This window comes from Ornithorhynchus anatinus, chromosome 1 (genome assembly GCF_004115215.2).
Source record: "Ornithorhynchus anatinus isolate Pmale09 chromosome 1, mOrnAna1.pri.v4, whole genome shotgun sequence".
Taxonomy (NCBI): domain Eukaryota; kingdom Metazoa; phylum Chordata; class Mammalia; order Monotremata; family Ornithorhynchidae; genus Ornithorhynchus; species Ornithorhynchus anatinus.
The window spans coordinates 134,585,747-134,613,403 of NC_041728.1; the positions used below are offsets into that span (position 1 = coordinate 134,585,747).

General features: G+C 45.4%; 1 protein-coding gene across 6 annotated transcripts in view; it reads right to left on the minus strand.

The window, feature by feature from the left end:
- ETV5 (ETS variant transcription factor 5) overlaps positions 1–27,657 on the minus strand; it is a 96,683-nt gene that overhangs the window by 65,031 nt on the left and 3,995 nt on the right. For 2 of the 6 annotated variants that reach the window (XM_029068365.2, XM_029068346.2), the window contains exons 1-5: positions 26,138–26,287; positions 25,879–26,024; positions 25,639–25,726; positions 25,451–25,498; positions 25,301–25,351 (exon numbers count right to left, since the gene is read on the minus strand). In XM_029068365.2, the coding sequence (XP_028924198.1) occupies positions 25,301–25,351; positions 25,451–25,498; positions 25,639–25,726; positions 25,879–25,923 (232 nt within the window). In that variant the 5' untranslated portion in view covers positions 25,924–26,024; positions 26,138–26,287. Of the gene's footprint in view, positions 1–20,110; positions 20,197–25,300; positions 25,352–25,450; positions 25,499–25,638; positions 25,727–25,878; positions 26,025–26,137; positions 26,290–27,657 lie in introns of those variants that run through there. The other 4 variants (XM_029068351.2, XM_029068358.1, XM_039913017.1 and 1 more) reach the window with 3 other exon arrangements.

Consider the following 27,657-nt stretch of genomic DNA (forward strand, 5'->3'; position numbering starts at 1 on the left):
GTATTTTTGCTTCTTTGTACTTTCCCTAAGACTAGTACAGCAAATTGCATTTAGCAGGCATCCAGTAGATATTAGGAGTACAGCCAGAATAACAGAATCAGCAATAAATAAGAAATCCAGTTTTAATGTAATTTTCAAGATCTTGGGATAACATTAATGTAGAATCTAGCTCTTTAGTGGCAAACTGGTTTATAGTGTGTATAGAAGCAGTGTGGCCTAGTGGAGAGAGCATGGGCCTGGGAGTCAGAGGACCTGGATTTTAAATCCCTCCTCTGTCACTTGCCTGCTGTGTGTCTTTGAGCAAGTCACTTAACTTTTCTGGACTTCTGTAAAATGAGGTTTCAATACCGGTTCTCCCTCCTACTTACAAAGTGAGCCCTGTATTCAATAGTATTTATTGAGCGCTTACTACATGCAGAGCACTGTACTAAGCGGTTGGAATGTACAATTCAGCAACAGATAGAGGCAATCCCTGCCCATTGACGGGTTTACAGTCTACCGTATTGAACCCGAAGATCTATTTCCAGTACTTAGTCCAGTACTTGGCATATAGTAAGCATTTAACAAGTACAATTATTATTATTAAGGCATTAAAATGACCGTTCCTACTAATAATGATGGTATTTGTTAAGCGCTATGTGCCAGGTACTGTACTAAGCTCTGGGGTGGATACAAGCAAATCAAGTTGTACACAGTCCCTGGCCTATGTAGGGCTCACAGTCTCAATCCCCATTTTACAGATGAGGGAACTGAGGCACAGAGAAGTGACTTGCCCAGGGTCCCACAGCAGACAAGTAATAATAATAAAATAATAATGTTGGTATTTGTTAAGTGCTTACTATGTGCCAAGCACTGTTCTAAGCACGGGGGTAGATACAAGGCTATCCCATGTGGGGCTCAAAGTCTTCATCCCGATTTTATTCATTCAATCGTATTTATTGAGCGCTTACTGTGCACAGAGCACTGTACTGCACACTTGGGAAGTACAATTTGGCAACAGATAGAGACAATCCCTACCCAACAACGGGCTCACAGTCTAGACATTTTACAAGTAGGCATTTTACAGATGAGGGAACAGAGGCCCAAGGAAGTTAAGTGACTTGCCCAGGGTCACACAGCTGACAAATGGCAGAGTCGGGATTAGAACCCATGACCTCTGGCTCCCCAGCCCGTGCTCTTTCTCTAGTGGTGGGGCGGCATTAGAACCCATGACCTTCTGACTCCCAGGCCCAAGCTCTAGTCGCTAAGCAGTGCTCCACACATATCATGGTTGGTCACCCTGCAGTGACAACTAACAGGGGATGCACACATTTCCAACTGGGCCCCTTCCTGGATTTCATTAATAGTTCCCAAATTATAGACCACAGGCACTGATCTACGGCTTGAGGATCTTCTGAGACCTCTTCCAGCCTAAGATTGTTATTGGCATCCAATCCTCTCCCTGCTACTTACTCTCACTCTTCTATCGCTACCCCTCAACTTTCATGCCTTCTTCATTTCCAGGACCTCATTTTTGTCTCTCTTGCCACAAACCCCTTGCTCACACCCTCCTCCAACTTCACCAGAGGACCACAGGCTCTGCCCGTCTTCAAGGCACTTGTGAAATCACGTCGCGGAGAAGCAGCGTGGCCTTGTGGAAGAGGCCTGGGGGGCGGAGGAGCTGGGTTCTAATCTCGGCCCCACAACTCCTCTGCTAGTGACCTTAAGCAAGTCACTTAATTTATCTGGGCCTCAGTTATCTCATCTGTAAATAGGGATTAAGATCATGAACTCCATGTGGGACAGGAACTCTGTCCAGCTTTCTCGAGTCTACTCCAGCACTTAGCCCACTAATAAACAGTATTAAGAAAGCTGAGTGATTAACATTTATAACAGGCCCTTTAAAAGACTTAATAGAAGGATCACACCCAAACTGAAGTGAACAATTCATCTCCATCCCTTGCGAAACAATCCCTACCCAGAAGGAACAAAAGAGAAAGTTACATTCGTATGTTTTGAAATGAGTTCTGAGGTCAGTTTGCATGCACAAAGTGTGTGCGTGGTAAATTAGCTCACAGTAAGCTACTTAATACCAGCATTATTCAAGAGAGATTCCCAGGGGAGGTCTAATACTAGTAATAATTTTGGTATTTGTTAAGCACTTAGTATGCCAAGCAACATACTAAGAACTGTAGATACAAGATAATAATAATAATATTAATAATGTTGGTATTTGTTAAGCGATTACTATGTGCCGAGCACTGTCCTAAGCGCTGGGGTAGATACAGGGTAATCAGGTTGTCCCACATGGGGCTCACAATCTTAATCCCCATTTTACAGTTGAGGAAACTGAGGCACAGAGAAGTGAAGGGACTTACCCAAAATCACACAGCTGACAGACAGCGGGAGCCAAGATTAGAACCCATGACCTCTGACTCCTAAGCCCGGGCTCTTTCCACTGAGCCATGCTGCTTCTCTAAGATAATAAGGTGGGACATAAACCCTGTTCCACATGGGGCTCATAAAGTTGGGGAAGAACAGGCAATGAATCCCCACTTTACAGATGAGGAAACTGAGGCACAGAAAAGTGATTTGCCCAAGATCACAAAGCAGGCAAATGGCAGAGCCAGGAATTGAACCCAAGTTGTCTGCCTCTCAGGCTCGTGCTCTTTCTGCTAATAATAATAAAAAAAAGTAATTGTGGTATTTGTTAAGTGTTTACTCTGTGCCAGGCACTGTACTAAGCACTGGGATGGATACAAGCAAATCGGGTGGGACACAGTCCCTGTTCCAAGTGGGACTCAGAGTCTCAACCCCCATTTTACAGATGAGTTAACTGAAGCACAGAGAAGTGAAACAATTCGCCCAAGGTCATGCAGCAGACAAGTGGCAGAGCCGGGATTAGAAACCACGACCTTCTGACGCCCAGGCCCGGGCTCTAGCCACTAGGCCATACTGCTCCTCAGACGCAACTCCGTTAAGTCTTCAGGGTTTCCAATCAGGCCTAACAGACCCTAAAAGCTAACTTTCTGGTCTGCTAGCTCTTCGGCAATTATCCCCTTCTAGTCTCCACTGCACCAATATCCCTGTCCTCTCTGCGCCTCTGCATTCGAAATGAAAACTTGGCTCCTAGGGCCTGGATTCTGTGACATGATGCCTTTTCATGTCAATTCAGGCAGCAAACTTCATCTGGAGAGCAAAATCAAATCAAACTAAAAGGAAAAGAGTTTTATTGAATGTGAAGAGTGACAGTTTAATTAAAGAAAAAATATTTTTCTAAAATGTGTCTCCGGAAGGTTTTGCTTTAGTGTTACACAACCACAAATGTTTCAGTTGGCCACAGATTTAATATGTATACACGCAACTTCTGTGAGCTGATTGTTTTTGTCGGGGAAGGACGGAGTTGAAGCATTTGGCAACAGACAGGGCTTGCGGGAAGAAAGGTGTAAGTATAAACTCTCGATCAATCCCTCTTTTTCTTGGGGAAGTCTAATATAGGCTTTGTGGGCTTCCAAAAGTTTTGTCTCCATTGTTCTTTTTCACTCAATTCATTCATTCAAAAGTATTTATTGAGTGCTTACTGTATACAGTGCATCGTACTAAGCGCTTGGGAGAGAACAGGCTACTGAGAAACAGCATGGCGTAGTGAATAGAGCACTGGCCTGGGAGTCAGAAGGTCATAAATTCTAATCCCATCTCTGCCACTTATCTGCTGTGTGATGTTGGGCAAGACACTTCACTTCTCTGTGCCTCAGTTAACTCATCTGTAAAATGGGGATTGAGACTGTAAGCCCCATGTGGGACAAGGGACTGTGCCCACTCCGATTTGCTTGTATCCATTTCAGCACTTAATAGAGTGCCTGGCACTTAGTAAGCGCTTAACGAATACCATAATTATTATTATGCATTCATTTATTCAATCATATTTATTGAGCGCTTACTGTGTGCAGAGCACTGTACTAAGCGCTTAGAAAGTAAAATTCAGCAACAAAGAGAGACAATCCCTACCCAGCAACGGGCTCACAGTGTAGAATGGGGGAGAGATCTTGTTTTTATTATCATTACGGTTTAACAATAAACAAACATATTCCCTGCCCACAGTGAGCTTACAGTCTAGATGGGGAGACAGACATTAATATAAATAAATAAATTACAGATAAAATAATTCGATCCCTCTCTGCGGCAAGCTTCTTGAGACGGAGACTGCCTTTGACCTCAGAAGTGTCTACTCCTATCTTTTTCAACATTCAGATTCTATTCCTATCCCGAAAGGGACTTACAAGGGAACGTTAATGTTTGTTTGTAAAAGGCCAGAGAGAGAAAAAGAATTCAGCCCGCTGCCCTAAGATCTGGACTGTCATTAGACCCTCTAGACCTTTCTCTGTTCCTCAGCAAATCGGCTTCACGGGGGGGTGTGTGTAACACATTAAAGAGGAGTTAGGAAGCAGGCAGCAGACTTACATGTCAGACTGCATTTTCGCTACTGCCAGTCAGTTGTCAAATTTTTCTCCCCCACTTCACTCACACTCCTCATCCACCCCCACTAACCCCACCCTCTCCCTAACTGCTTCCATGATGAAACTTTGTTTTTTCTTTTAACTGTCCTTTTCATTCATTCATTCAGTCGTATTTATTGAGCGCTTACTGCGTGCAGAGCACTGTACTAAGCGCTTGGGAAGTACAATTTGGCAACAGATAGTGACAATCCCTACCCAACAAGGGGCTCACATTCTAGAAGGAGAGACAACAAAACAAAACAAGTAGATAGGCATCACTACCATCAAAACAGATAAATAGAATTATAGATAAATGCACATCATTAATAAAATGAATAGAGCAATAAATATGTACAAATATAGACAAGTGCTGTGGGGAGGGGAAGGGGGAAGAGCAGAGGGAGGGAGTAGGGTCAATGGGGAGGGGAGGAGAAGCAGAGGGAAAGGAAAAATGCCTTCTTGTTACAGGCATTTGTTACAGTGCTTACTATATTCCAGGCACTGTACTAAGCGTTAGGATAGATACACGCTAATCAGGTTGGACACAGTCCCTGTCCCACATGGGGCTCACAGTCTTAATCTCCATTTTACAGATGAGGGAACTGAGACCCAGAGAACTGAATTGACTTGCCCAAAGTCCCACAGCAGACAAGTGGTGGAGCCAGAATTAGTACCCAGGTCCTTATGACTCTCAGGCCCGGGCTCTATCCACTAGACCACGCTGCTTCTGGGGACTCATGAATGACTACCCGGGAGGAAGGAAGGGCAGGGGGAGTGCAGAGTTCCATTGAGCAGGGAATGTGCCTGTTTGTTGTGGTACTGTACTCTCCGAAGTGCTCAGAACAGTGCTCTGCACACGGTTAGCGCTTAATAGATATGATTGAATGAATAAATGAATTTCCTCCTCCATGCCTGGCTCCTGGGGCCGGAGCTGAGGCCGGGATCCAACTCTCCGTCTCCTTTGCCACTCGCTGCCTGGCCTGGCATTGTCCTGCGCCCCTTTGCCTCCCACCTGCCCATCTGCTCCTCCCTTTGTTCCTACACCCCATGCCATTTAAGCTCCCCACGGACTCTCAAAAAATAAACAGATTTTGGAGCAAATTAAACCAAAGTGTCTTTGGAAGGCCAAATGACTCGACATATTTTGGACACATCAGCGGGAGGACTAATTCTCGGGAGAAGACACTAGTGCTAGGAAAAATCCAGGGAAGATGTGGAAGAGGCAGACCAGCAGCTAGATGGGTGGAGACCATAATGGCAATAACGGAAGAACTGTTAGAAAAGGTTACGGATTATGGCGGAAGACAGGACAATCTGGAGAAAATATATCCATAGAGTAGCTATGAATCGGAAACCATTCGATGGTACTTGATCATAATAATACTCTGTCTGGCTACTTAAATTAAAAAAAAAAATTCAGAAGAAACCTTTTTATTTAATGGTATTTTTTAAGCACCTACTACGTGTCAGGCACTGTTCTGAGCGCTGGGGTACATAAAAGGTCATCAGGTTGGACGCAGCCCTGACTCACAAGGGGCTCATAGTCTTAATCCCCATTTTTTCCACAGATAAGGGATCTGAGGTATCGCCCTGATTTGCTCCCTCTGCTTTTCTCCCCTCCCAAATCCAAAGCACTTATGTTCATATCTCTAATTTTATTTATCCCTTTGCTCTTCTCCCCTCCCAGTCCCAAAGCGCTTATGTACATATCTCTAATTTTACTTATTTGTACTGCTCTCTCCCCTCCTCTAGCCCATGAGCTGGTTGTAGAGGGAATGTTACTGTTTATTGCTGTGCTGTCCTTTCCTAAGCGCTCAGTACAGTGCTCTGCACACGGTAAGCACTCAGGAAATACAACTGAATGAATGACTGAGGCCCAGAGAAGTGAAGTGACTTGCCCAAGGTCACACAGCGGACAAGTGGCGGAGCCGGGACTAGAACCCAGGTCCTTCTGACTCTCAGTTATGGTAGAGACATTTTTATCTCGGGGGATAGAGGGAGAGGGAAGGGTGGGAGAAATCCAGATCAAATATAGCCACCCCACAGGCGCCTCATTAGAGGTGGTGAGTGGCGGGTAGTCAGAACCTGGGCGGTTGCCCTCTGAGCAAGCCTCCACCCTTGCCACGTGCCAACCTGTGGTGACCTGTTCCCTCACGTGCCCGCCTCTCCTTCACCTTCCCTCCTCCGTCCGGAACTCCAGACGGCCTTCCACTGTTTATAGTCGTTTAGTACGGCATTCCCTGAGCAGCAGGGCAGGAAGCGGAGTAGAAGACAACTTCCTCGTCTACGGGGCCAAGGGGCTGCGAGTTCTGGCAATCAAAAGTGGGGAGGGGCATCCTGAGGACGTCTCTCCTCCATCCAAACCAAACAGAAGACACGCACAGACTTGTCCAGAGAGTTAGGGTTGACTCCGCTCTGCAACAGTTTCCAAAAATAAAGTTGGGAAACGTCACCCGACTGAGTCTGGGGGAAACCAAAATTCTCAAGAGGAGGCTCTTAGTCCAGCCATTCTTCAGGTGAAAAACTTTCAACTGTCCTCACAGTCACTGCCATCAAATGACCAGATCTGTCCCTAACATGAAATGATGATGATGGTATGTTAGGTGTTTTCCTTCTAACCCCAGCGCTAATCACTAAATCTCAATTGCTCTTTTCACCTCAGATTCCTCCTCTCTTATTTCTTCCACAACATTTCTCTCCAGCCTAGGGCCTTCCTAACTCACAGTCTGCCATGGCCCTGGTTGTGAAGCTTTTGCAGCACTTTGTTTTGGCGGGGTCGAAGAAGAATCAGGCTCACATTAGCAGTTGAAGACGTTCCAGGCACGATGCTATTTACATTGCCATACTCTCTTGTACTATAGAGCAGCCCTTGAAGTCACACCTCATCCCTTTTTTTTTTTTTTTTTAAAGAGATTTCCCACCCTAAGGAGAGGTGTCCCGAGAGGGGAAACTAACAGAGCTTGCTTTCCTGTCGATTGCGTCCTAGCTGATGGAGTTGAAGCATGGATTCCCAAAATGACTGGACTTTGTCGTGGAATGGTGCTCAGCATTATGTCTGGGGGAGTTTTCCTCAGGTTCAGAGGGAGCCGTTTCTTTCCTCCCTGCAAACCTACCACAGATCTGTTGGACCCTCATGCCTCTGCCTGCTCTCCGTTGACTGGGTCCCTTTACCCCTTTGGTTGAAATTAGTGATTAGGATCAAAAGTTATCAAAGAACTGGGCCACACACACAGGAAAGCTTTTGGGGGCCTTCTTTGAAGTCAGGCTATGCCCCCCCCCCGCCCCAAAAAAATTTCTGCCAATGTTAGAGACACCATGAGAGGGGGAGGTGAGAGAAGAGTAGAAGCCAAGAGGCTAGTTTTGTTGTGCAGTTTCTTTGGAAAACACTGGGGATAATTCAAGTTACCTCTTTTCTTCCTCTCCTACTTTGAAGCTGAAGTTCATCAGTTGCCGCTAGGGTACTGTTTGGACTGAGGCAATGGGGGTCATTTGGTAGCTTGGCTTTGATCTCATCACTTCAAACACAAAGAACTGAAAACATAGGGACCCATTTGTCTTGCCTGGTGTAAGCCCTGCTCTGGATTCTAGTTAAAAGTCTTGGGAAAAGTCACCTAAATGATAGCAAGCCTGTTTCTTCCTTCCTGGCTGTTAAACCAACGTTGCCTCAATTCTACTAGGACAAAATGCCAGAGCTCTCCCAATTTGCATATCATATCTTCTATTCGATTCCAAAGGTACCTATCTTTTTTCTTTTTGCAAGTACTGCCTTGTTTTCTGACTTTTTCAAACACATTTAATCACATCTCAGTAAGACTCACGTGCTTACTCTTTGCTCCTCTTCTTCTCCCTTCCCCACACTCCCATTCTCCACAACCCCTAGCGCAAGTAACCATCAGGTTGAGGCAACCCTCCCTTAGTAATAATAACTGTGGTATTCGTTAAGCACTTACTGTATGCCAGGCACTTTATTAACTATATGCCAGAGTGGATACAAAGACCCTGTCCCATGTGGGGCTTACAGTTTCAATCCCCATTTTACAGATAAGAAAACTGAGGCACAGAGAAGTGAAATGACTTGCTCAACATCACACAGCAGTCAAGTGGCAGCACAGGGATTAGAACCCATGACCTTGTGACTCCCAGACCTGTACTCTATCCACGACGCCATGCTGCCTCTCCTCTACTTTCCCCACAAGGGAAGGCTGAGCCTTGGAGTGAAGTAGAGGACATCCTGGCTAGAAGAATAGTACTGGGGCAACCCGTTTCCTGCAGCCTTGTGTAATCCCAACAGGTGTAAAATCCCTATTTCTTTAGAAAGGTCTCAGGAAAAGCACTTAAATGTGAACAATGTCTAAAGTGGTACTTTTTTTTTTTTTAGCTCAGATGGACTATTGTTGTTTCAGATTTCCTTGTTTTTACTTGCTTTCAGGGTTTTTTTCATATACATTAAGCTAGTCTCCAAACCCTTTGGAAGGTAGAGATGGGCGGGTGTAGCCCCATTTTACAGAAGGGGAAAATTAGAACAGGAGCGTGAAGAGTTGTCCAGGGTCACAAGACCAGAAGGGGATAGGGTCACTTGATTAAAAGTTACCTCCAGACTGTAAACTCCTCGAAGACAGAACCCACAGCCTAAATCCCCATGGAAACTCAGTAAATACTTTTTTGTTGATGGCGATAAGGAGTCTAAGTTCCCAGAGCAGTGTTTTTTTTCTTCTGGGCAACTATTTTTCACCCGCATGTTTCCTCTTGCACTCTGAAATAACATTCCCACCTGTGTGTTATAATTTTATCCAAGAGACTTTTTTCCCTGACCACATAAAGAGTTTGGGAACAAAGGTTCATAGGTTGACCATCTCTTTTCTAACACTACCTCACTGAGAAGATGCTCAAATCCTTTGGAAAATGGATTCAATGCCATCTGCTAGAGGGGCAGGAAATAGTTTGGTTCATTTAATCTTTTTACTGAGTGCTTACTGTGTGCAGTGCACTGTACTAAGCACTTGAAAAGCACAATTCGGCAACAAATAGAGACTATCTTTGCCCACAACGGGCTCACAGTCTTGAAGCGGGGAGACAGACATCCCAGAGAGGTGAAGATGTCTTGTCTAAAGTCAGTGAGCCCTGGGGTTGAGCTAGGAAGCAGAATGTCTATCTCCAGAATCTTAATGTTGCTGTTTAAGTCCACCCCAGCCTTCCTAAAGATCATAATCATCCGTGGTATTTATTGAGCGCTTACTCTGTGCAGAGCATTGTACTAAGTGCTCGGGAGAGTACAACAGAGTTGGCAGACATATTCCCTGTCCATGATGGGCTTTTGCAGTCTAGAGGGGGAGAGAGAAAAATATATCTGCATACAGATAGAATGAGCACTATATTTCTCTACACTGAGGTCACGTAAAAAAACGAATGCTCTTTTTGAAGGAAGAGATGTCCGATTTTGCCCATACGGTTATTAGTTGAACGCTATTACTTCAAGTCTTAATTCTAAATATGTTCTAAAACAGTTTAGCATTTGGCAACAAACTATCTCTGAAAAGCAATTTCACCCCAAGCCTTCTAGTGCAAATTCAAATTAGCTGCATTATTTAACCGTAAAGACCAAAAATTCATACGAGCTTAATCTGGTTCTCTAACCAAAGGCATTCTTCTTTTTTAAAGAAAGCAAAACAAGAGTCCTTCAAGAACAACTACAGAAAACAGTATAGTGGCTCAAAAATGCAGACGCAATGGGAACAAGCGATATGTGGATTTTTGATACTTTTGAATTTTAGATACGGACCACAAATGCTTATTCTAAATTTTAATAAAACAAACAGATAGCATTATGACTTCCATTATACAAAATATGCTCAGACCACAAAATACTTTCAGACTGTGATTGTGTCTTATTATATTATGATCTTACAGAATATTTTGTATAATGTTGAAGGCAACCTTTGTCCGGCTGCAAATTTATATAACTGCCTGGGTGCAGTTATGCTTCTTGTTGTACTTAACAAGTATCATTAAATGCATATATGTATAAATATATATTTATAACTATGTATTTATATTTAAATTTATACATATATACATTTAATGATACTTGTTAAGAACTTACTATGTTCCAAGCACTGTACTAAATCCTGGTGTATTCATTTATTCAATCATATTTATTGAGCACTTACTGTGTGCAGAGCACTGTACTAAGTGCTTGGGAGAGTACAATAGAACAATAGAGACATTGCTTGCCTACAGTGAGTTTACAGTCTAGATGGGGAGACAGACATTAATGTAAATAAATACAGATATGTACATAACTGCTGTGGGGCTGGGAGAGGGGAAGAATAAAGGGAACAATGAAGGGGTAGACATAAGATAATCAGGTTGGACACATTCTCTGTCTTACATGGGGCTCAAAGTCTAATTTAGGAGGGAGTAGGATTTAATCCTCATTTTACAGATGAGGTAACAGGCACAGAGAAGTTAAATGACTTGCCCAAGGTCACACAGCAGACAAGTGGCTGAGCCAGGATAAGAACCCAGGTCCTCTAACTCTTTCCACTAGGCCACGCTGCTCAGCTATTTCCAGATTTAAGATCATCTACTGAATTCACAGTCTCGCTTGGAAATGCAGTGTTATTTCTACAAAGCCGAAAGGCAGCCACGCTAAGCTTCAAGAATGTGCATGTCTAGGAAATACTTTAAAAAAAAAAGGCGCAGCTGTAATTACGGTATTTGTTAAGCAATTACTATGTGTCAGGCACTGTACTAAGTGCTGATGAGTGCTTCTGGCCAGTAAAATGACTTCTCAAGATTCAATCATTCGATCGTATTTATGGATCGTATTTGCTGTGGGTAGAGAACTGTACTTTAGACTACGAGACATAAGACAAGCACTCAAGGCATTAGCCCCAACTTGGCTACTGATTGTGCGGCCTGTGTGAAAAGCACTTTCACGTAGGCAGGGAGCTTAAAAGAGTCCATGAAGCAAAGCGTCCGGTTCTGCAAAACACCATGGTCCCTGCTCCTTAGAGAGTCAAAAATATTCACAGCCACTTGTCCAGCTGCTAGCTAGAGTTACCTCTTGGGAGATTTCAAAGCCCGCCACCCCTCCCCGCAGAAAACTATCTGCCCAGGCCTGTTCGCTTTAACAAGGAAGGCGAGCCATCCTTGCCCAAGATCCATTTAATGCGGGGAGGGATATATTTCAGAAAATCCCAAACCTTGCCTGGTCACGTATCTTGGGGCAACAATCAAATGGAAGGGACCTTGGGGGCAGTGAGGTTTAGGAGTAGAAACTCCTAAGGCCGTAGGCTCATTAACCTAAGTGCAATTACCAATTTCCTCTCTCAAGTGGATTTTATCCTGAGATCATCACAATTAAGAGATATTTATTGAGTGTCCAACGGATGAGTGGTTCTGAACCAGGCACTATGGAGGCTTCTGTAGATTCCAGATTTCCCTAAGGGATGTCGATGCAGCCTGGTGAACTGGAGTCCTTAGACAGGCAAGACGGGCTTAGGTCAGGGTGCCCACACCCCCCAAATTCTGTTTCGGGGCTCCTCATCATAAGGAGAGAGCATCCCAAGGAACGAGAGGCAGCGTAGTCTAATGATTAAAGCACAGACCTGAGAGTAGGAGGACCTGGGCACTTGTCTGTTGTGTGACCTAGGACAAGTCGCTTCACTTCTCTGTGTCTCAGTTACCTCCTCTGGAAAATGGGGATTAAGAGTGGGAGCTCCATGTGGGGCATGGACTGTGTCCAACCAGATTGACTGGTACCTACCTCAGGGCTTAGTAGAGTGCCTGGCACCAAGTAAGGGCTTAAATACCATTAAAAAAAAACTAAGCACAAGTTGCAATTGGAGGGTTTTCAACTAAACCTGCCTGAATCTTGTGTACCTCCTGGGTCTACCCAGTGGAAAGGAGACAACTGTACATTTCTGTTACACGGCATAGAAATGAGGGTGGCTGAGGTAGGCCACTTCATGGCTCCTCTTTTCAATTTTTTTTTTTAATGGTCTCTATTAAGTATTAACTCTGTGCCAGGCATTGTACTAAGCCCTGGGGTAGATACAGGCTCATCAGGTCGGACACAGTCCACGTTCCCCACCAAGGGACTTCCCATTTTACAGAGGAGGTAACTGAGGCCCAGAAAAGTGAAGCGATTTGCCCAAGGTCACGCAGCAGACAAGGGGCAGAGACGGGACTAGAACCCAAGTTCTCTGACATCCAGGCCCATGCTCTACCCACTAGGCTACGCTGCTTTTCCCTCCTCTCCTGGGGCTTGGCAGGGCCCCAGAACTCAGGAAGTGAAACCATTCTGGGATCTGGATTTGATGCTGGAGTGTAGACTGTTGCCTGGAGGAAGTACAGAGCAAGACTCCCTCGACTTAGTTTGATGTTGTTATCTTCCACTGTTCAATTTCTAATTTATTGTTTTGCATTTCAGTGTTATTGTTCTACATGTGTGACTGTGAGTCCCTCCTGGGAAGGGAATCCTTTAATCTGCTTATCTTCCATTGAAGGTGAACAGTAAGCTTAATGAATACCATTACTAACTAGGAGCAAATGAAGCTTGTGGTCCCAGGGAGGGATCCAAGAGATGCTAAGAAAGAAGTGGGAAGGATTTGGCTAATAATAATAGCAATTATTGGGATATTTGTTAAGTGCTTACTATGCGGCCAGGCACTGTACTAAGCCCTGGGGTGGCGACAAGCAAATCGGGTTGGACACAATCCCTGTCCCATGTGGCACTCACAGTCTCAATCCTCGTTTTACACATGAGGGAACGGAGGCCCAGAGAAGTGAAGTGACTTGCCCAAGGTTACACTGCACATAAGTGGTGGAGCTGGGATTAGAACCCAGGTCCTTCTGATTCCCAGACCCGTGCTCTATCCACTAAGTCATGCTAGGATAAATATAATGGCAATCCCAAGAAGATTTAAGCAGCACAGCCTAGTGGAAAGAGCATGGGCCTGGGAATCAGAGGACCTGGATTTAAAATCCCTACTCTGCCAACTGTTTGTTGCGTGACCCTGGGCAAGTCACTTCACTTCTCTGCCTCAGTTCTCCTGTTCTCCCTCCTACTTAGACTCTGAGCCCCATGTGGGACAGGGACTCTTTCCAACCTAATTAGCTTGTATCTACCCCAGTGCTTAGAATAGTGTTTGACACAAAACAAATACCATAAAAAAGATTCCCCAAATCCAAGACTAATAATAATACTAAGTGCTGAGTCCCTATCCCACATGGAACTCACAGAGGGAGGGAGAACAGGGATTTAATCCACATTTTACAGAGGAGGGAATCGAGGCACAGAGCAGTTTAGTGACTTGCCCAAGTTCTCATGGCAGGTAATTGGGACAACAGGCCTGGAATCCAGGCCTCCTGCATCTCGGAGGCTGGTGCTCTTTCCACCAGACTACACTGCTTCTACAGACTCAGCAAGGTGAAAGTGTTGCCTTGGGTTATATGGAAAGAAAGTTGAGATGAGCAACAACAGGCTTTATTGTCATGCTTGATTTTAGATAATAATTATGGCATTTGTTAAGCGCTTATGTGCCAGGCACTGTACTAACCACTGGAGTGGATACGAGCAAATCGGGTTGGACACAGTCCCTGTCCCACGTGGGGCTCACAGCCTCCATCCCCATTTTACAGATGAGGTAACTGAGGCCCAGAGAAGTGAAGTGACTTCCCCAAGGCCACGCAGCAGACAAGTGACGGAGCCGGGATTTAGAGCTCGTGTCCTTGGACAGATGACTGCCGAGGTCATGTTAAAGGACGAAAACCCTATCCGAATGAGGGTAGAGGGAGAAAATAAGTGTAAAAAAAAATTAATCCCTTTTCCAAGAATTCCGAGATCAGGGAATTAAGGTGGTCATGGGTCCCTCGGTCAGCAAGCGGCTGCTTTCTTTCGCCCGCCCCCGTTTCGGGCTGCCCAGCCAGCATTTCGAGGGTTACGGGCAGTACTTTAAGCAAACTATAACCTCCATTAAGCCCAGCCTTGCAGAACGGCAAGCAGCAGGGAAGCCAAAGGAAACTAATTTTGGAGGCCCTCCAGCTGCCAATCACAAGCATGCTCCTTCCTAACAGTCTCTGTGTTGTTCGAGCTGGTTGTTTTTCCACCAGCAGCACAATGGGGTCTGGTTATTCATTGAAAAAGTCTGCAAGTGGGCACCGCCCTCCATTCACAACCAATTTGGAATGCTCCATTCATGGGAGAGGGGTGGAGGGGTGGGGAAAATGAGGAGGGGGTGGTGGGAGGGAGGAGAGGGGAAATAACTCCACTCAGCGCTCCGGTACAAGAAAAGGGAAACCACACTTAGATTCATAACAGAGACCAGCTGTCTGCACAGGGAAGCTCAAACTGCGTGCAAGGGTTTATGTAAGAAATTCAAACACTGCTGGAATGGCCTGCACTGCTCCCTAGGATTCTGCCCTGCCGAACACTTGCTGAAATCCTGAATGATTGCACAAGTAGGCCTGTAGTGAGGTCCGGAAATGCCCTCTGGCAAAAAAAAAAATAAAAAAAATAGAGGCAGGCAAAAGAAAAACTAACTTGTGCTGCTTTGTCCAAAACACAACTGCTGACTACCAGCAAAGAGCAACATGCTTCAGTGATATCTCTCCTTACCCTGGGCTGTCTCTGCAGCCTGGTTTCCATTAGAGGGATCATCGCATTGGGAATCCGCCCCAGATCCCTGGGTTTTTCCTTTCGGTAGAGTAGGTCCCCGAGGGATCCGCCGGGCAAGGTTTTATGGGATCGGTTCCTTGTACGGGGCTGAAAGCAGCCCCTGATTCTGGTGAGCCAACTTCTCTTTATGGTATTGGTTAGGTGTTACGTGCCAGGCACTGTACTAAGCGCTGGCGTGGATACAAGCCGATCAGGCTGAACACAGTCCAAGTCCCAGGTGAGGCTCACGGTCTTAATCCCCATTTTATTCATTCAGTCGAATTTACTGAGGGCTTACCGTGCGCAGAGCACTGTACTCTTCCAGAGCCGGTGGGAGAGAACGATACACGATAAACAGACACATTTCAAGCCCACAACAAGCTTACGGTCTACAGCCTACCGTCTACGGTTCCCTCGTTTTACGGATGAGGGAACTGAGGCACAGAGAAGTTTGGCGACTCGTCCATGTTCACATAGCAGACAGGTGCCAGAGTCGGGATTAGAAGCCGGGTCCTCTGACTCCCATGGCCGGGCTTTTCATTCCCCTAGATGACAGGGAGGCAACAGCTGCCTATCCAAGCAACGTACTCAGGTCCATTCTGCATCTCCTAGCTCAGGTAAGGAGACACGAATGCCCCCCCTAAATGCCCTTGCCACATAAAATGGGAGGAAGGCTGAGGGGTGGAAGGGTGGGAAAAGGCAGACTTTGAAATTGACTTTGAAGGCATTATAAAGAATGGCAACAAACTGGTTTGTCTTCTCAAGGGATTCTTCAAAGTTAGAATTACCATCTTTGGGAAGAATGATTGAGCTGTCTGGCAACCAGAATTCCTTACAAGAGAAATTATACTACTTTACGAGAGTCAAATCTAGCAAATTTCTCCTGAGCATGGTGGCTTCTTTCTTCACAACATCTCCTAGGTCCATCTCTTCCTCTCTAATCCTCTGCTTCAATTCTCTCCGGAACCTGGCAATAGCCTTTCCATTAGCTTTCCATCTCGTCCCTCTTCCGATCTACCTTATGACATAGCCTCCAAAATCCACTCTCAAGAATCACTTCCCCATCCTAAAAATCTCTTCAGTAGCTCCTGGTTGCCTTTTAGATCAAGACCAAACTTCTGAAAGAGTCAGAGAAGCAGAGTGGCCTGGAGGATAGAGCCAAGGCCTGGGAGTCAGGAGGACCTGGGTTCTAATCCCAGCTCCACTTGTCTGCTGTGTGACCGTGGGCAAGTCACTTTGCTTCTCTGGTCCTCAGTTGCCTCATCTGTAAAATGGGGATTAAGACTGGGAGCCCCATCTGGGACAGGGACTGTGTCCAACCTGATTAACCTGTATCTACCCCAGTGCTTAAAACAGTGCTTGGCACATCGTAAGCGCTTAACAAGTACCAGAATTATTATTATTACATTCTAATGAGGTACACAAATATAAAAAGATCGACTAATGAGGCAGTGTGGTCTAATGGCAAGTGACGGAGCGAGGATTAGAACCCAGGTCCTCCAACTCTCAGGCCCCTGCTCTTTCCACTGGGCAACACTACTTCTCAGAGATGAAGATTGTATTTATTAAGCACTGTGTGCCGAGCACTGTGCTTCACGTGACGGTAGATACAAGATAATCAGATCGAACACAGGGCCTGTCCCATGTAGTAGGCAGATGGTGAAGCTGAGACTAGAACTCAGGTCTCCTGACTCCAAGCCTCGTGCTCTATCCACTGACCTTCACTGCCTTCCAAACAAACAGCTCCTCTGCAAACTCACAATCAGCTCCATCACCACTCACTTGTCGATCTTCACCAAAATGGAGAGACAGCTTTCAATCATCCATGCTGAAGGACGGTACCTTCAGAGCAAACAATACACTGGGTAATATACCCTTTCATTACTTACCCCATTACTATTATTATTAATGAAAATAACTGTGGCATTTGTTAAGCGTTTACTACGTGCCAGGCACCGTACCTAAGTGCTGGGGTGGACAAAGTAAATCGAGTTGGACACAGTCCCCGTTCCACATGGGACTCACAGTCACAGTGCCCACTTTGGTAACTGAGGAGGAGGTAACTGAGGCACAGAGAAATAAAGTGACTTGCCCAAGGCCACGGAGCAGACAAGTGGTGGAGCTCAGATTAGAACCCATGACCTATTCCCAGATCACTTCTATTACTTCTGGGCCACTGGAATTCTTTATTTGCCTCTTCTTCCCTCTCCTTCTTATCTTATCTCTCTACTATGGTTCCTGGCCTAGAAGTGGATGTGTGACCACTGAGAAGTGAGAGTGAGAAGCAGCATGGCCTAGTGGATAAAGCGCAGGCCTGGAAGTAAGAAGGTCCTGAGTTCTAATCCTCACTCCGCCACTTGTCTGCTCTGTTATCTCAGGCAAGTCACTTTACTTCTCTGGGCCTCGGTTACCTCATCTGTAAAATGGGAATCGACTGTGAGCCCCATATGGGATGTGGACTGTGGACCTGATTAGCTTGTGTCTACTCCAGGGCTTTAGTACAGTGACCGGCGCATGGTAAGCGCTGAGCAAACACCATAAAAAAGTGGGGGGGGGGTGACCAAGGGGAGTAGGAAAACACCCGGGATTTAGCTATATTGAGGTTCGTAGTCATTCGTATCTATTGAATACTTACTGTGTGCAGGGCACTGTACTAAGCGCTTGGGAGAGTACCATACAATAATGAACAGACATATTCTCTGCCCAAAACAAGGTTACAGCTAGAGGGGGAGACAGACATTAATATAAATTTCAGATACAGACATAATAATGTTGGCATTTGTTAAGCGCTTACTAGGTGCAGAGCACTGTTCTAAGCGCTGGGGTAGATACAGCGTAATTAGGTTGTCCCACATGAGGCTCACAGTTAATCCCCATTTTACAGATAAGGTAACTGAGGCACGGAGAAGTGAAGTGACTTGCCCACAGTCACACAGCTGACAAGTGGCAGAGCCGGGAGTCGAACCCATGACCTCTGACTCCGAAGCCCAGGCTCTTTCCACTGAGCCACGCTGAACTGCTGTGGGGGCTCAGGAAAGGGAGATCAGAAGCCATCATCACCCAGGATGGTTATGGGAGTTGAGGAAAGCCACGAGAGAAAATGAATTTTACTATTCATTCAGTCTATCATATTGAGGGCTTACTGTGTGTGGAGCATCACTTGGGAGAGTACGCTATAACGGTAAACAGACCCGTTCCCTGCCCACAACCATCTGCAAAAAGCGTACCTTCCTGGAGTGCAAGGATTCCTTTTCTACCCTGGGCAAAAATCCCCCAGGACCTTGGTAGTAAAAATAATAATAACTGTGGTATTTGTTAAGTGCTCACTATGTGCCAGGCACTGTACTAAGCACGGGGATGGATACAAGCAAATCGGGTCGGACACAGTCCCTGTCCCACATAGGACTCACGATTTTAATCTCCATTTTAAAGAAGAGGGAACTGAGGCCCAGAGAAGTGAAGTGACTTACCCAAGGTCACCCAGCGGACAAGTGACAGAGCCTAGAGTAGAACCTAAGACCTTCTGACTCCCAGGCCTGGGTTCTCTCTGCTGCTGCTTCTCTGCAGGGCCTTGCACACAGGGGCTCCTCAAGTACTGAGTGACGATTACTTTGATATCGTATAAGCGGGATAACTCACAGGGACAAGCCAGTACATTAACTCTTGGAATTCACAATACACCTATTTTTTGTTTATAAAGCAAGCTAATCCGGTAACTGGCATCGGCATTAGTGGCTTCTGACCAAGAGATAGGAGTCACAAACACGACAAGATGCTCTTCCTGGATGCCAACTGGAAAACTACTTTGGCACAGATGGGGCTAGAAATGCCTCAAGGGCACATTGTGTGTGCGTTGAGTGCTTTCAGCCTCTCAACTCGAATGTTCTTCACTACAATTAAAAGGCGAACACAATAGTGTGGGAACAGTCTCTCTACAGAAAGGTTAGAGGACCAAAAAAAATAAATCCTCGCCATCTCATTCCAGGGATTCGAACCAAGAAAGCGATACTGCCGGGATGGAACTGGCATGAAGCGAATGGCATGAGGTTTCTACACCTTCTCTTCTCCATCTTCGCCACATCTTCCCTTTTAAACGGAGCAAGGCAGAAGGAACCTCAAGAGCGGATGATAAATTGAACCTTTTGGATTCATTTCAGGATACGGTACCTTAGGGCTCTGCATAAATGCCTGGCCTGCCAGATCAGAAAGAACACTTCTCCATTCCAATTTCTTGTCTCAAAAAGAGATGAAGAGAAAGGACCCACTATACAGCTCAGAACAGGAATAAGAGCAAGGAAGATTCTGGGAAGACTCTGCTCTTCTCAGCTTTTTAAACAGGCAAAGTAAACTAACGGTGGGCCGGGAGCAGAGGGGAGGAGAAATCGCAGTGGTTCTTTCTGGCAGAGAGGTAACCCTATGGGATCTTCAGATCAATCGATCGATTTATTGAGCGCTTACTGCGTGCAGAAGAGAGCACTGGGGAGAGTACGACATAACAGAATTCAGACGCTAAAGTCCCGGGATTGGATCTTCACTGGACCCACTGCTAAAAAGAGGATGCCAAGAGATGCCTAGGGCTGTTAATTCATTCTGGTCGGATGAGTAAGCAGGTGTTTGCTTTCCCGGGTCGTCTTCGGACCTTTCCACCTTCCTTCTCCCTCTTCCATGAAGCAGTTAATGACATTGAAAAGTACTTCTGAAGAGACAAATACGGCTAGAAGGAATCCTTTGGGCTTGAAAATGAGTTAATCATAACCTTTCCTTCCCCAGGTTTTAAGCTAATTCTTATTCACCTTTCGGGGGGGGGGGGGTGTCAGGGGAAGGGGATGGGGGGGCTGGAAAGGTAGTTATAATGGCCCTTTCAGATAATGCACTTCAAAACCAAAACAAAACAAATAAATGTTTGGCCCCTAAAGCTGCATCTGGACAGTGCGATGATCAGGGGTCTTGGGACCCCAACCCCCCCACTTCCTACCGGTACAGAAATCCCATGAAAGATGATCATCACTGCACAACTCAATAAACTGAGGCACGAGATCCGTTGGAGACCATGAAATTCCTGCAGAGCTAGTAAAAAAAAAAAAATCGATTTTGTTCTCCAACCACACCTTAAAATTCGGCAGTTCCGCAAATTCGGTCCTATCAGTTAATTAGCTTGCCCATAGGAAATTACTTCTACTTCCTTCTAGTTATTTCCATGCTCTTTGAAATTAGATCTGAGAAAAAGTACCTCCAAAAGGAGGGGGGGCAGGGAGGCGGGGGCAGGCTGGAGGGCGTATTTTCTCTCTATCTTCAAAGCCTTACTAAAATCATATCTCCAAGAGGCCTTCCATTCATTTCCCCATCTAAGCCTTCCCTCTTCATAGCCGATACCCTCAGGTCTGTATCAAATAAGCGCTTTGATATTAACTCTCCCCCAGCACCAGGACACCTTTGTACCTATCCATCTGTAATTTCTTTTAATGTCTATCTCCCCCTCTAGTCAGTATGCTCCCTGAGGGCAGGGATAATAATAATAATGTTGGTATTTGTTAAGCGCTTACTATGTGCCAAGCACTGTTCTAAGCGCTGGGGAGATACAAGGAAATCAGGTTATCCCACGAGGGGCTCACAGTCTTTATCCCCATTTTACAGGTGAGGTAACTGAGGCACAGAGAAGTTAAGTGACTTGCTCAAGGTCACACAGCTAAGTGGCGGAGTCAGGATTAGAACCCACGACCTTTTAATTTGGTCTATAATCTATTGTCCTGAACTCTCCCAAGCCCTTAGTATGGTGCCCTGCACAGAATAAGCACTCAGTAAACCCCACCGATTGATGGATTAGATTTAATTTTGTTACAGGTAACTCTACTACTTTAAGATGCCCATTTTATTCCAGTTTACTCTCCCCCAACTTCACACAGTCATCCTGAATTAAGACACTGCCCTAAACACTCTCGTCTCCCCCAGTTGTAGGGGATGAGGAAGACCTGTCTTCGTCTTATGCCGTCGAGTCGTCTCCGACCCATAGCGACACCACGGACACATCTCTCCCAGAACGCCCCACCTCCATCTGCAATCGTTCTGGTAGTGGATTCATAATTTTCTTGGTAAAAATGCGGAAGTGGTTGACCACCGCCTCCTTCCGCGCAGTCAACTTGAGTCTCCGTCCCCGACTCTCTCCCATGATGCTGCTGCCCAGCACAAGTTAAGTTTTGACTTGTAGCAGATTGCCTTCCACTCACCGGCCACTGCCATAGCGGATTTAAATTCTTCTTTAAAAATCAGTCGTTGCACATTGCCTTTTACGGTATTAGCAATACTATTAAATACCCAGGTAGGAGTTAAGGAAAAGAGATGACTGGAGCAATAATTGTCTGCCCAGCATCCCCCAGGTCCAAATGCCAGGAAGCTACCTAAGCCTGCTTCCAAATACAATGAGAAGCAGCGGGGCTCAGTGGAAAGAGCACGGGCTTGGGAGTCAGAGGTCATGGGTTCTAATCCCGGCTCCCTCACTTATCAGCTGTGTGACTGTGGGCAAGTCACTTAACTTTTCTGTGCCTCAGTGACCTCATCTGTAAAATGGGGATTAAGACTGTGAGCCCCACGTGGGATAACCTGATTACCTTGTGTCTACCCCTGTGCTTAGAACAGTGCTTGGCATATAGTAAGCTCTTAATAAATACCATAATGATTATTATTAATTCTCTGTGAGAATGTCAAGCACATTTCTGCATCACCTCAGTCTGCTCTGTTTTACATAGGGTGCTTTATATTCGGAAATGTTTGAGGCCCTTTTCTCATCCACCTCGAAAGTTCCTTAACACAGGATGGAAAAAATAAATCTGAACTTTGGAGAAACCGGAGTCAGAGAGAAGTTTTCAAAGTCAGGACAAGAACAGAGAACTCAAAAAGCATAAAGCATTGGCATGCCATCAGACAAACCTGGGTGTTTAATGACTAGGAAGTTCCTAGTCATATATTCAGGTATATTTTCTATGATTTTTTTAAGCACTTAATACGTGCCAGGCTCTGTACTATATACTGGGCAGATGCAAATTAATCAGGTTGGACATAGTCCATGTCCCACATGGGGCTCACAGTCTTAATCCTCATTTTACAGATAAAGGCACTGAGGCACAGAGAAATGACTTGCCCAAGGTCACACATATGAAACAGAAAGGCGGTGGGTGCATGAAAGTATCATCTACTTTGCATGTATTTCCATAGACTGCTCAGAACATTCTCAGAAAATTTTCGAGTCGAAATGTAATGAGTTTGCCATATTTTTCTTCCTTCGTGTTCTCATCCTATCGACTAAACCAAATTCTCCACCCTAGAAGCGTCCTGGGAGATGAGAACGATGCTGAGCTCGGAACAAAGAGGAGGATGGTGAAAATTACAGGAAATTTACTTTGTAGGTCTCCAAAGGGCCCAGAGCCGCGGTCTGGACAACACTCTACCTCTAGGACCTAAGTGAAAACTACAACCGATGACCCTCTGTCAGTCAAGAAGAATACACTTACTGAGCTAACTTTTTTATGGTATTTGTTAAGTGCTTATTATGTGCCAGGCACCGTACTAGGCACTGGGGGTAGATACGAGCTAATCAGGTTGGACAGATTCCACGTCCCACAAGGGGCTCACAGTCTTAATCCCCCTTTTACAGAGAAGAAGTGGTCACTGAGGCCCAGAGAAGCCAAGTGACTTGCCCAAGATCACCCAGAAGACAAGTGGCGGAGGCAGGATTAGAACCCAGGTCCTCTGACTCCCAGGCCTGTGCTCCTTCCACTAGGCCACGCTGCTCCGCAGCTGGCAAACGATAGCCTTTCGACAGAAATGGCAAGTCGGGAAGGCGCCCTCCCTCAAAATACGCTTTGTCATTTAAGCGAAGCTTCCAGGACTTAACGGCCCTGGATCCTATTTTTGGCGATAAACTACTTTCTACAATCCCGAGCGCTTTAATCCTCACAGGAAAACTAGGCAAGTTTAGATCTCTGTTCAGAGAAAAAGGTTGAATGTCAACTGCGGCGGTCCTCAGAAGAGCATTTGTTAAAAATCCTCGGGCTCGGGTAACTGCAGGGCCAGTGATTTTGAAGGGGGGGGGGGGACGGTTTTACACCACAAAATGAAGTTGTCCTTTCTTGGGAGATTCTAACTGCCCCCCAGCCAAGTTTCATTAAATTTGAAGGAGACTCTCTCCCCCTCCTGTGGTGAAATCATGTGACCTTCCAGAAGATCACTCAAGAGTGGAGGCTGGGTCTTTAATAAAATCCTACTAAATGCTTTCAGAGAGAAGAAAGAGTGTACTGCCCAGCAGTTTAGTCTGCCAGCTCCGGTATTACTGCATTGTGATTCTGAACTGCAGTCTAAGCAAATAATGAGAATGAACGGCTAAAGGAGAGACCGGCCCATACTTGTATTTTAGCCAAGTTCTTGTTGGCGAATAAATACATTTGGGGCCTGTCCTTTTCCAGGCTCTTTCCCTAGAAATTAGACAGCAACGTGCAAGGGAAAGTGATAAAACGCTCGGCATCACCTTTAAAGACACAAGGCTAGAGTGTCCTGGGCTTATAAAACTAACACTGAATCAAGCCATGTTATATATAAGCTGGAGAGTTTCTTTACATTAAGAAGCCTTCCTACATCCTATTATTTGACCTGGATTTATTTTTAGACAGTCAAAATCTGCTTGAAGAACATGTCCTGATGGCATCATTACAGTGTGTACCCACAAAAGAATATATATATACATATATATATATATATACACGTGTGTGTATCTATATCTAGATATAAAAATATCTAGATATATACGTGTCTTCATTTGTATCTAGAATGTGCTCGCCAACACCTTGAAAGATGATTTATTTTAGTTTTGAAATTATCACAATTTGGAGTAGCCAATCTCTCTCCTCCCTAGCTCTTAAGGGTAGGAAGAAACAACAACAATCCCCTCCAGAAAAAAAAAAAGTGTCAAAGGCATTTCAAAGCGTCTCTGCCAAAACAGCCGCCTCCCACACCACTGCAGTTTATGCTGCTCCAAGCAAGAACTGTGAGGGCTGGGCCAGATTGTCAACACAGAACAAAGTTGAACTACAAATCCTCTGCCTTTCATCTCTAAAGAAAATACAAAATTCGGGTTGTCTTTAGCAGTTTGGTGGCAAGCTTCCCAATCACTTTAAAGCAATCAAAGAGCAATAATTAACATGCATTTACTTTAATATAGAATACTCCGTGGCAAGCTGTGACAAAGCTGAGGAAACCATTCAACTGCAGGCTACGTTTTATTCCCTTTTAAAGTTTCATGGCAGTGTGCCTTAGAAAGGAGGCCTATTATTAAAGAATGTTTAGTTGGGACCAACGCTATTTCCATTAATGATTCGGAACATCTCGCCTTTTATTGAACCTCTATTACCGGCATGACCCAAAGGAACCACCCCAAATGTGTGCATCCGAACGCGCGCGCACAAATTCACACATCCGGCGTTTTCTGCCAGCAACGATACAAAGCGAGCAAGCCGTCTGTCTAGTGCAAAAGCAGAAACCGTACCCTCTTGCCTGGCTCAGGTGTTTGCTATCATAACTATGACTAAGAGACATGATTTTCTCTATGATGCAACTCTCCAGAGAGGCAGCATTTTCTCCAATCTTCTCTTAAACATGCTCACTGGCCAGTGACTAATGGTCCCTAGAGTAGCTCTGGGCTGCTCAAATTTCACCAGCCAGCTTTGTCCTTGACAGACTCCCTTGGACCGTAAAAGCTCAAAAACCTGTTGAGGACAGCACTGAAAGAAGACCCCCGCCCCGCAAAAGTAACCTTTTCGCTCTCGAGATCAGAAGTGTGATTTTTTGGGGGGGGGGAGAAGGGGCGGTTTAACACCCGATTGGAACATCTCCTGATTTACCAGCAAGTGGGGCTGAATTTCTCAGAAATCCATCTAATTTTTTCTGCAATGGGAAAACCTGAAACAGCTGAATACGACACAGCCAAGGGAGAAGAGAGCGAAGCAGACAGCCCAAATACGAAGCCATGCAACTGGGTACCCACCCTTTCGGAGTCTAGCGATAGGGCCACATAAACCAAAACGATTTAGGGGCATTTCAGCTAATCTCATCAGGCCCCCAAAGTAGGGTCATCGGATGATTTCTCAGCAAAAAGTTCAGCAACTAAGAAAGGACTTACGGTTATCAGACTGAAAATCTGGAACAAACTGTTCATCATCAGGAACTTGTGCTGGAAAAAAAAAATTGCAATTTAGACATTTCAATTTCAATGAAAGTGTACACTGAAAGATTTTCTTTGGAAAAAAAACAGGACAGCTGAGAAACTTGCCTTCAGCTAACCAAGCCTCCTGGAGCTGGCTGAGATCCTGGAACAACTCTGGAATTGAAAATAAAATGAAAACAACATGAAAAGGTGCAAGTTTTTCGGGAAGGAGAGGGTAGAAGGTCTTTACCTTCTACTCACAATGGAGCCAATTTGAAAGAAACCATAACAAATACGAGGGAAAACTTGCAGACCTTCTGAATCATGAGCCAGATCACTGTCCAAGAACTTCCTCTTCCTGTCAATCACGGGCCGCCCTCGACATTCCTCTGAACGAGATTTCTGAAGAAAACAAACGAGTTCCATAAGAGAGACTCCTCTGAAACACAGGGGATTCGGGAGGAGGGACGCACTAAAACAAATTAGGAGAATGCTCATATCTGAAGGACAAAAATAAACAGGGGAGGGGGAGAAGGAAGGGCCACAAGACTCACCCCTGGGACCATAAAAGGGACTTGTTGGTCATAAAAACCATCCATTGTGCTTCCAATGACTTTAATATCCCTTTGAAAGGTTTCAGCATTGAGCAATTCCAAGGGGGAAAAGGGTCCTCTTGCTATAGACGTTGGCAGTTTCCAGACTGAGAAACAGGAAAAAAAAGAGAGATAAAGCCATGAAATAATCACATATTGCTGTTTCTTTGAGCCCAAGAGAGAACATTCCTTTCTTTGGTGACACTTAAGGAACACTTACTGTGCGAGCTGTAGAGATTAACTGCTGGGCCAGATTAACGCGGGCCCAAGACGAAACCTTTACTTCTCGAGATTTCCTGCCCTAGATCATCTGCTGATTATGATTACTCAACTTCATTTTCACAGAACCTATCCCTTCTTGTCCAAACGCAAGAAAGGTCCTACCTCTTGTTTGTGATGTCATAACTCTCCATAGCAACCTAGTGACCTCACTAACTTCTTAAAAGGAGCAAACTTCCATAGACAGGCAAGGATCAAAAGGCGGGGAGGGCACCCTGACCGTACAAATCCCAAATAGTTCCACCGTTAAGGCTTTAAAAAAAAAAAGTCAGTATTAGCAATAAGTTCGTGGAAAGTCAAAGCGGGTTTAACTTAACCCTAGAAAAGCTCCCGCCTCAACTCTCCTCGAATGACATTTATCAAAGCAGCAAACAGTTCCATAAAAGAGACTGCCTGGGAAACTTGGGGAGCGGGTGGAAGCTTTAGTACACGCTAAATATGGAGGAGGAACGTATTCAAAGGGGCCAGAGAGGGGCCCCGGACACGTCAGGAAAATCGCGACTAAACTCTTCGGTGATTCCAAGAGGTTAAGAAAGGAAGGCGGTTTCTCAAGTTCGCAGGGAACAAAACAAGACGGTACCGTACTGCCTTTCCGGACACCTTTTCACATTTGTACTCCGTCCTCCGTAGGACGGGCAGAAAAGCCAACAGAGAACTGGCAAAACACAGCTCCTCTGCTTTTACTGCTGCAATTCTTGTAATTCTAGCTCACTCTAGCAGGGGGAAATGATCAGAGAGCAGTTTTCCTTCCTATAACCTGCATATGCAAAGTTAAAATAAGGAGTCCTCTAGTGGGCAACTGCACCGGAGAGATCTGTATTTCGAAACGGGTCGAGTTTTCGTCAACGTGCGAAGACAGATCCAGCCTTCCATTTTCTTTTTTATACGAGGAGGTTTCTTTGGGAAAGCGGGGAAGAGAGAGCCCCTTATTTTAAAAGTCAGTCTCGAGGAGAAGGAAGAAGGTGGGCGGGGGGAGAAGGGGAAGAGAGTGAGCGGGACATACAGGTCAGCAAGTAACAGTCTTCAGTCACAGCTCTAAAACTATTTTAGACCAAAGCCTCTTCTTAAGTGCCACCAAAGTCTAAGCAGAAGCTCTGAAACACTGAGCAGTGCAGGGAGGAATGTACTCTGCCTTCTCCGCTTACACCTTCCCCACCCCCTCCAAAAATCTGTCAGCCTCACAGAATAAGCGGCCGGCGGGGGGGGGGGGAGGTGGAGAGTATTTTCAGGCCCGAAATGAAATACGCTGCAGCGCTTTTCAAGATCGACGGCCAATATCTTTTCAAAAGGCCACAAAAGAACCGATTCATTCGTGCCGTCGCATTCACCGAGCGCTTACGTAGCACCGTACCGAGCGCTCGGAAAGCACAGTTCAGCAACGAACAGACACAACCCAGGCCCAACAACGGGCTCACGGTCTAGATTCAAATAATAATAATAATAATAATGATATTGGTTGAG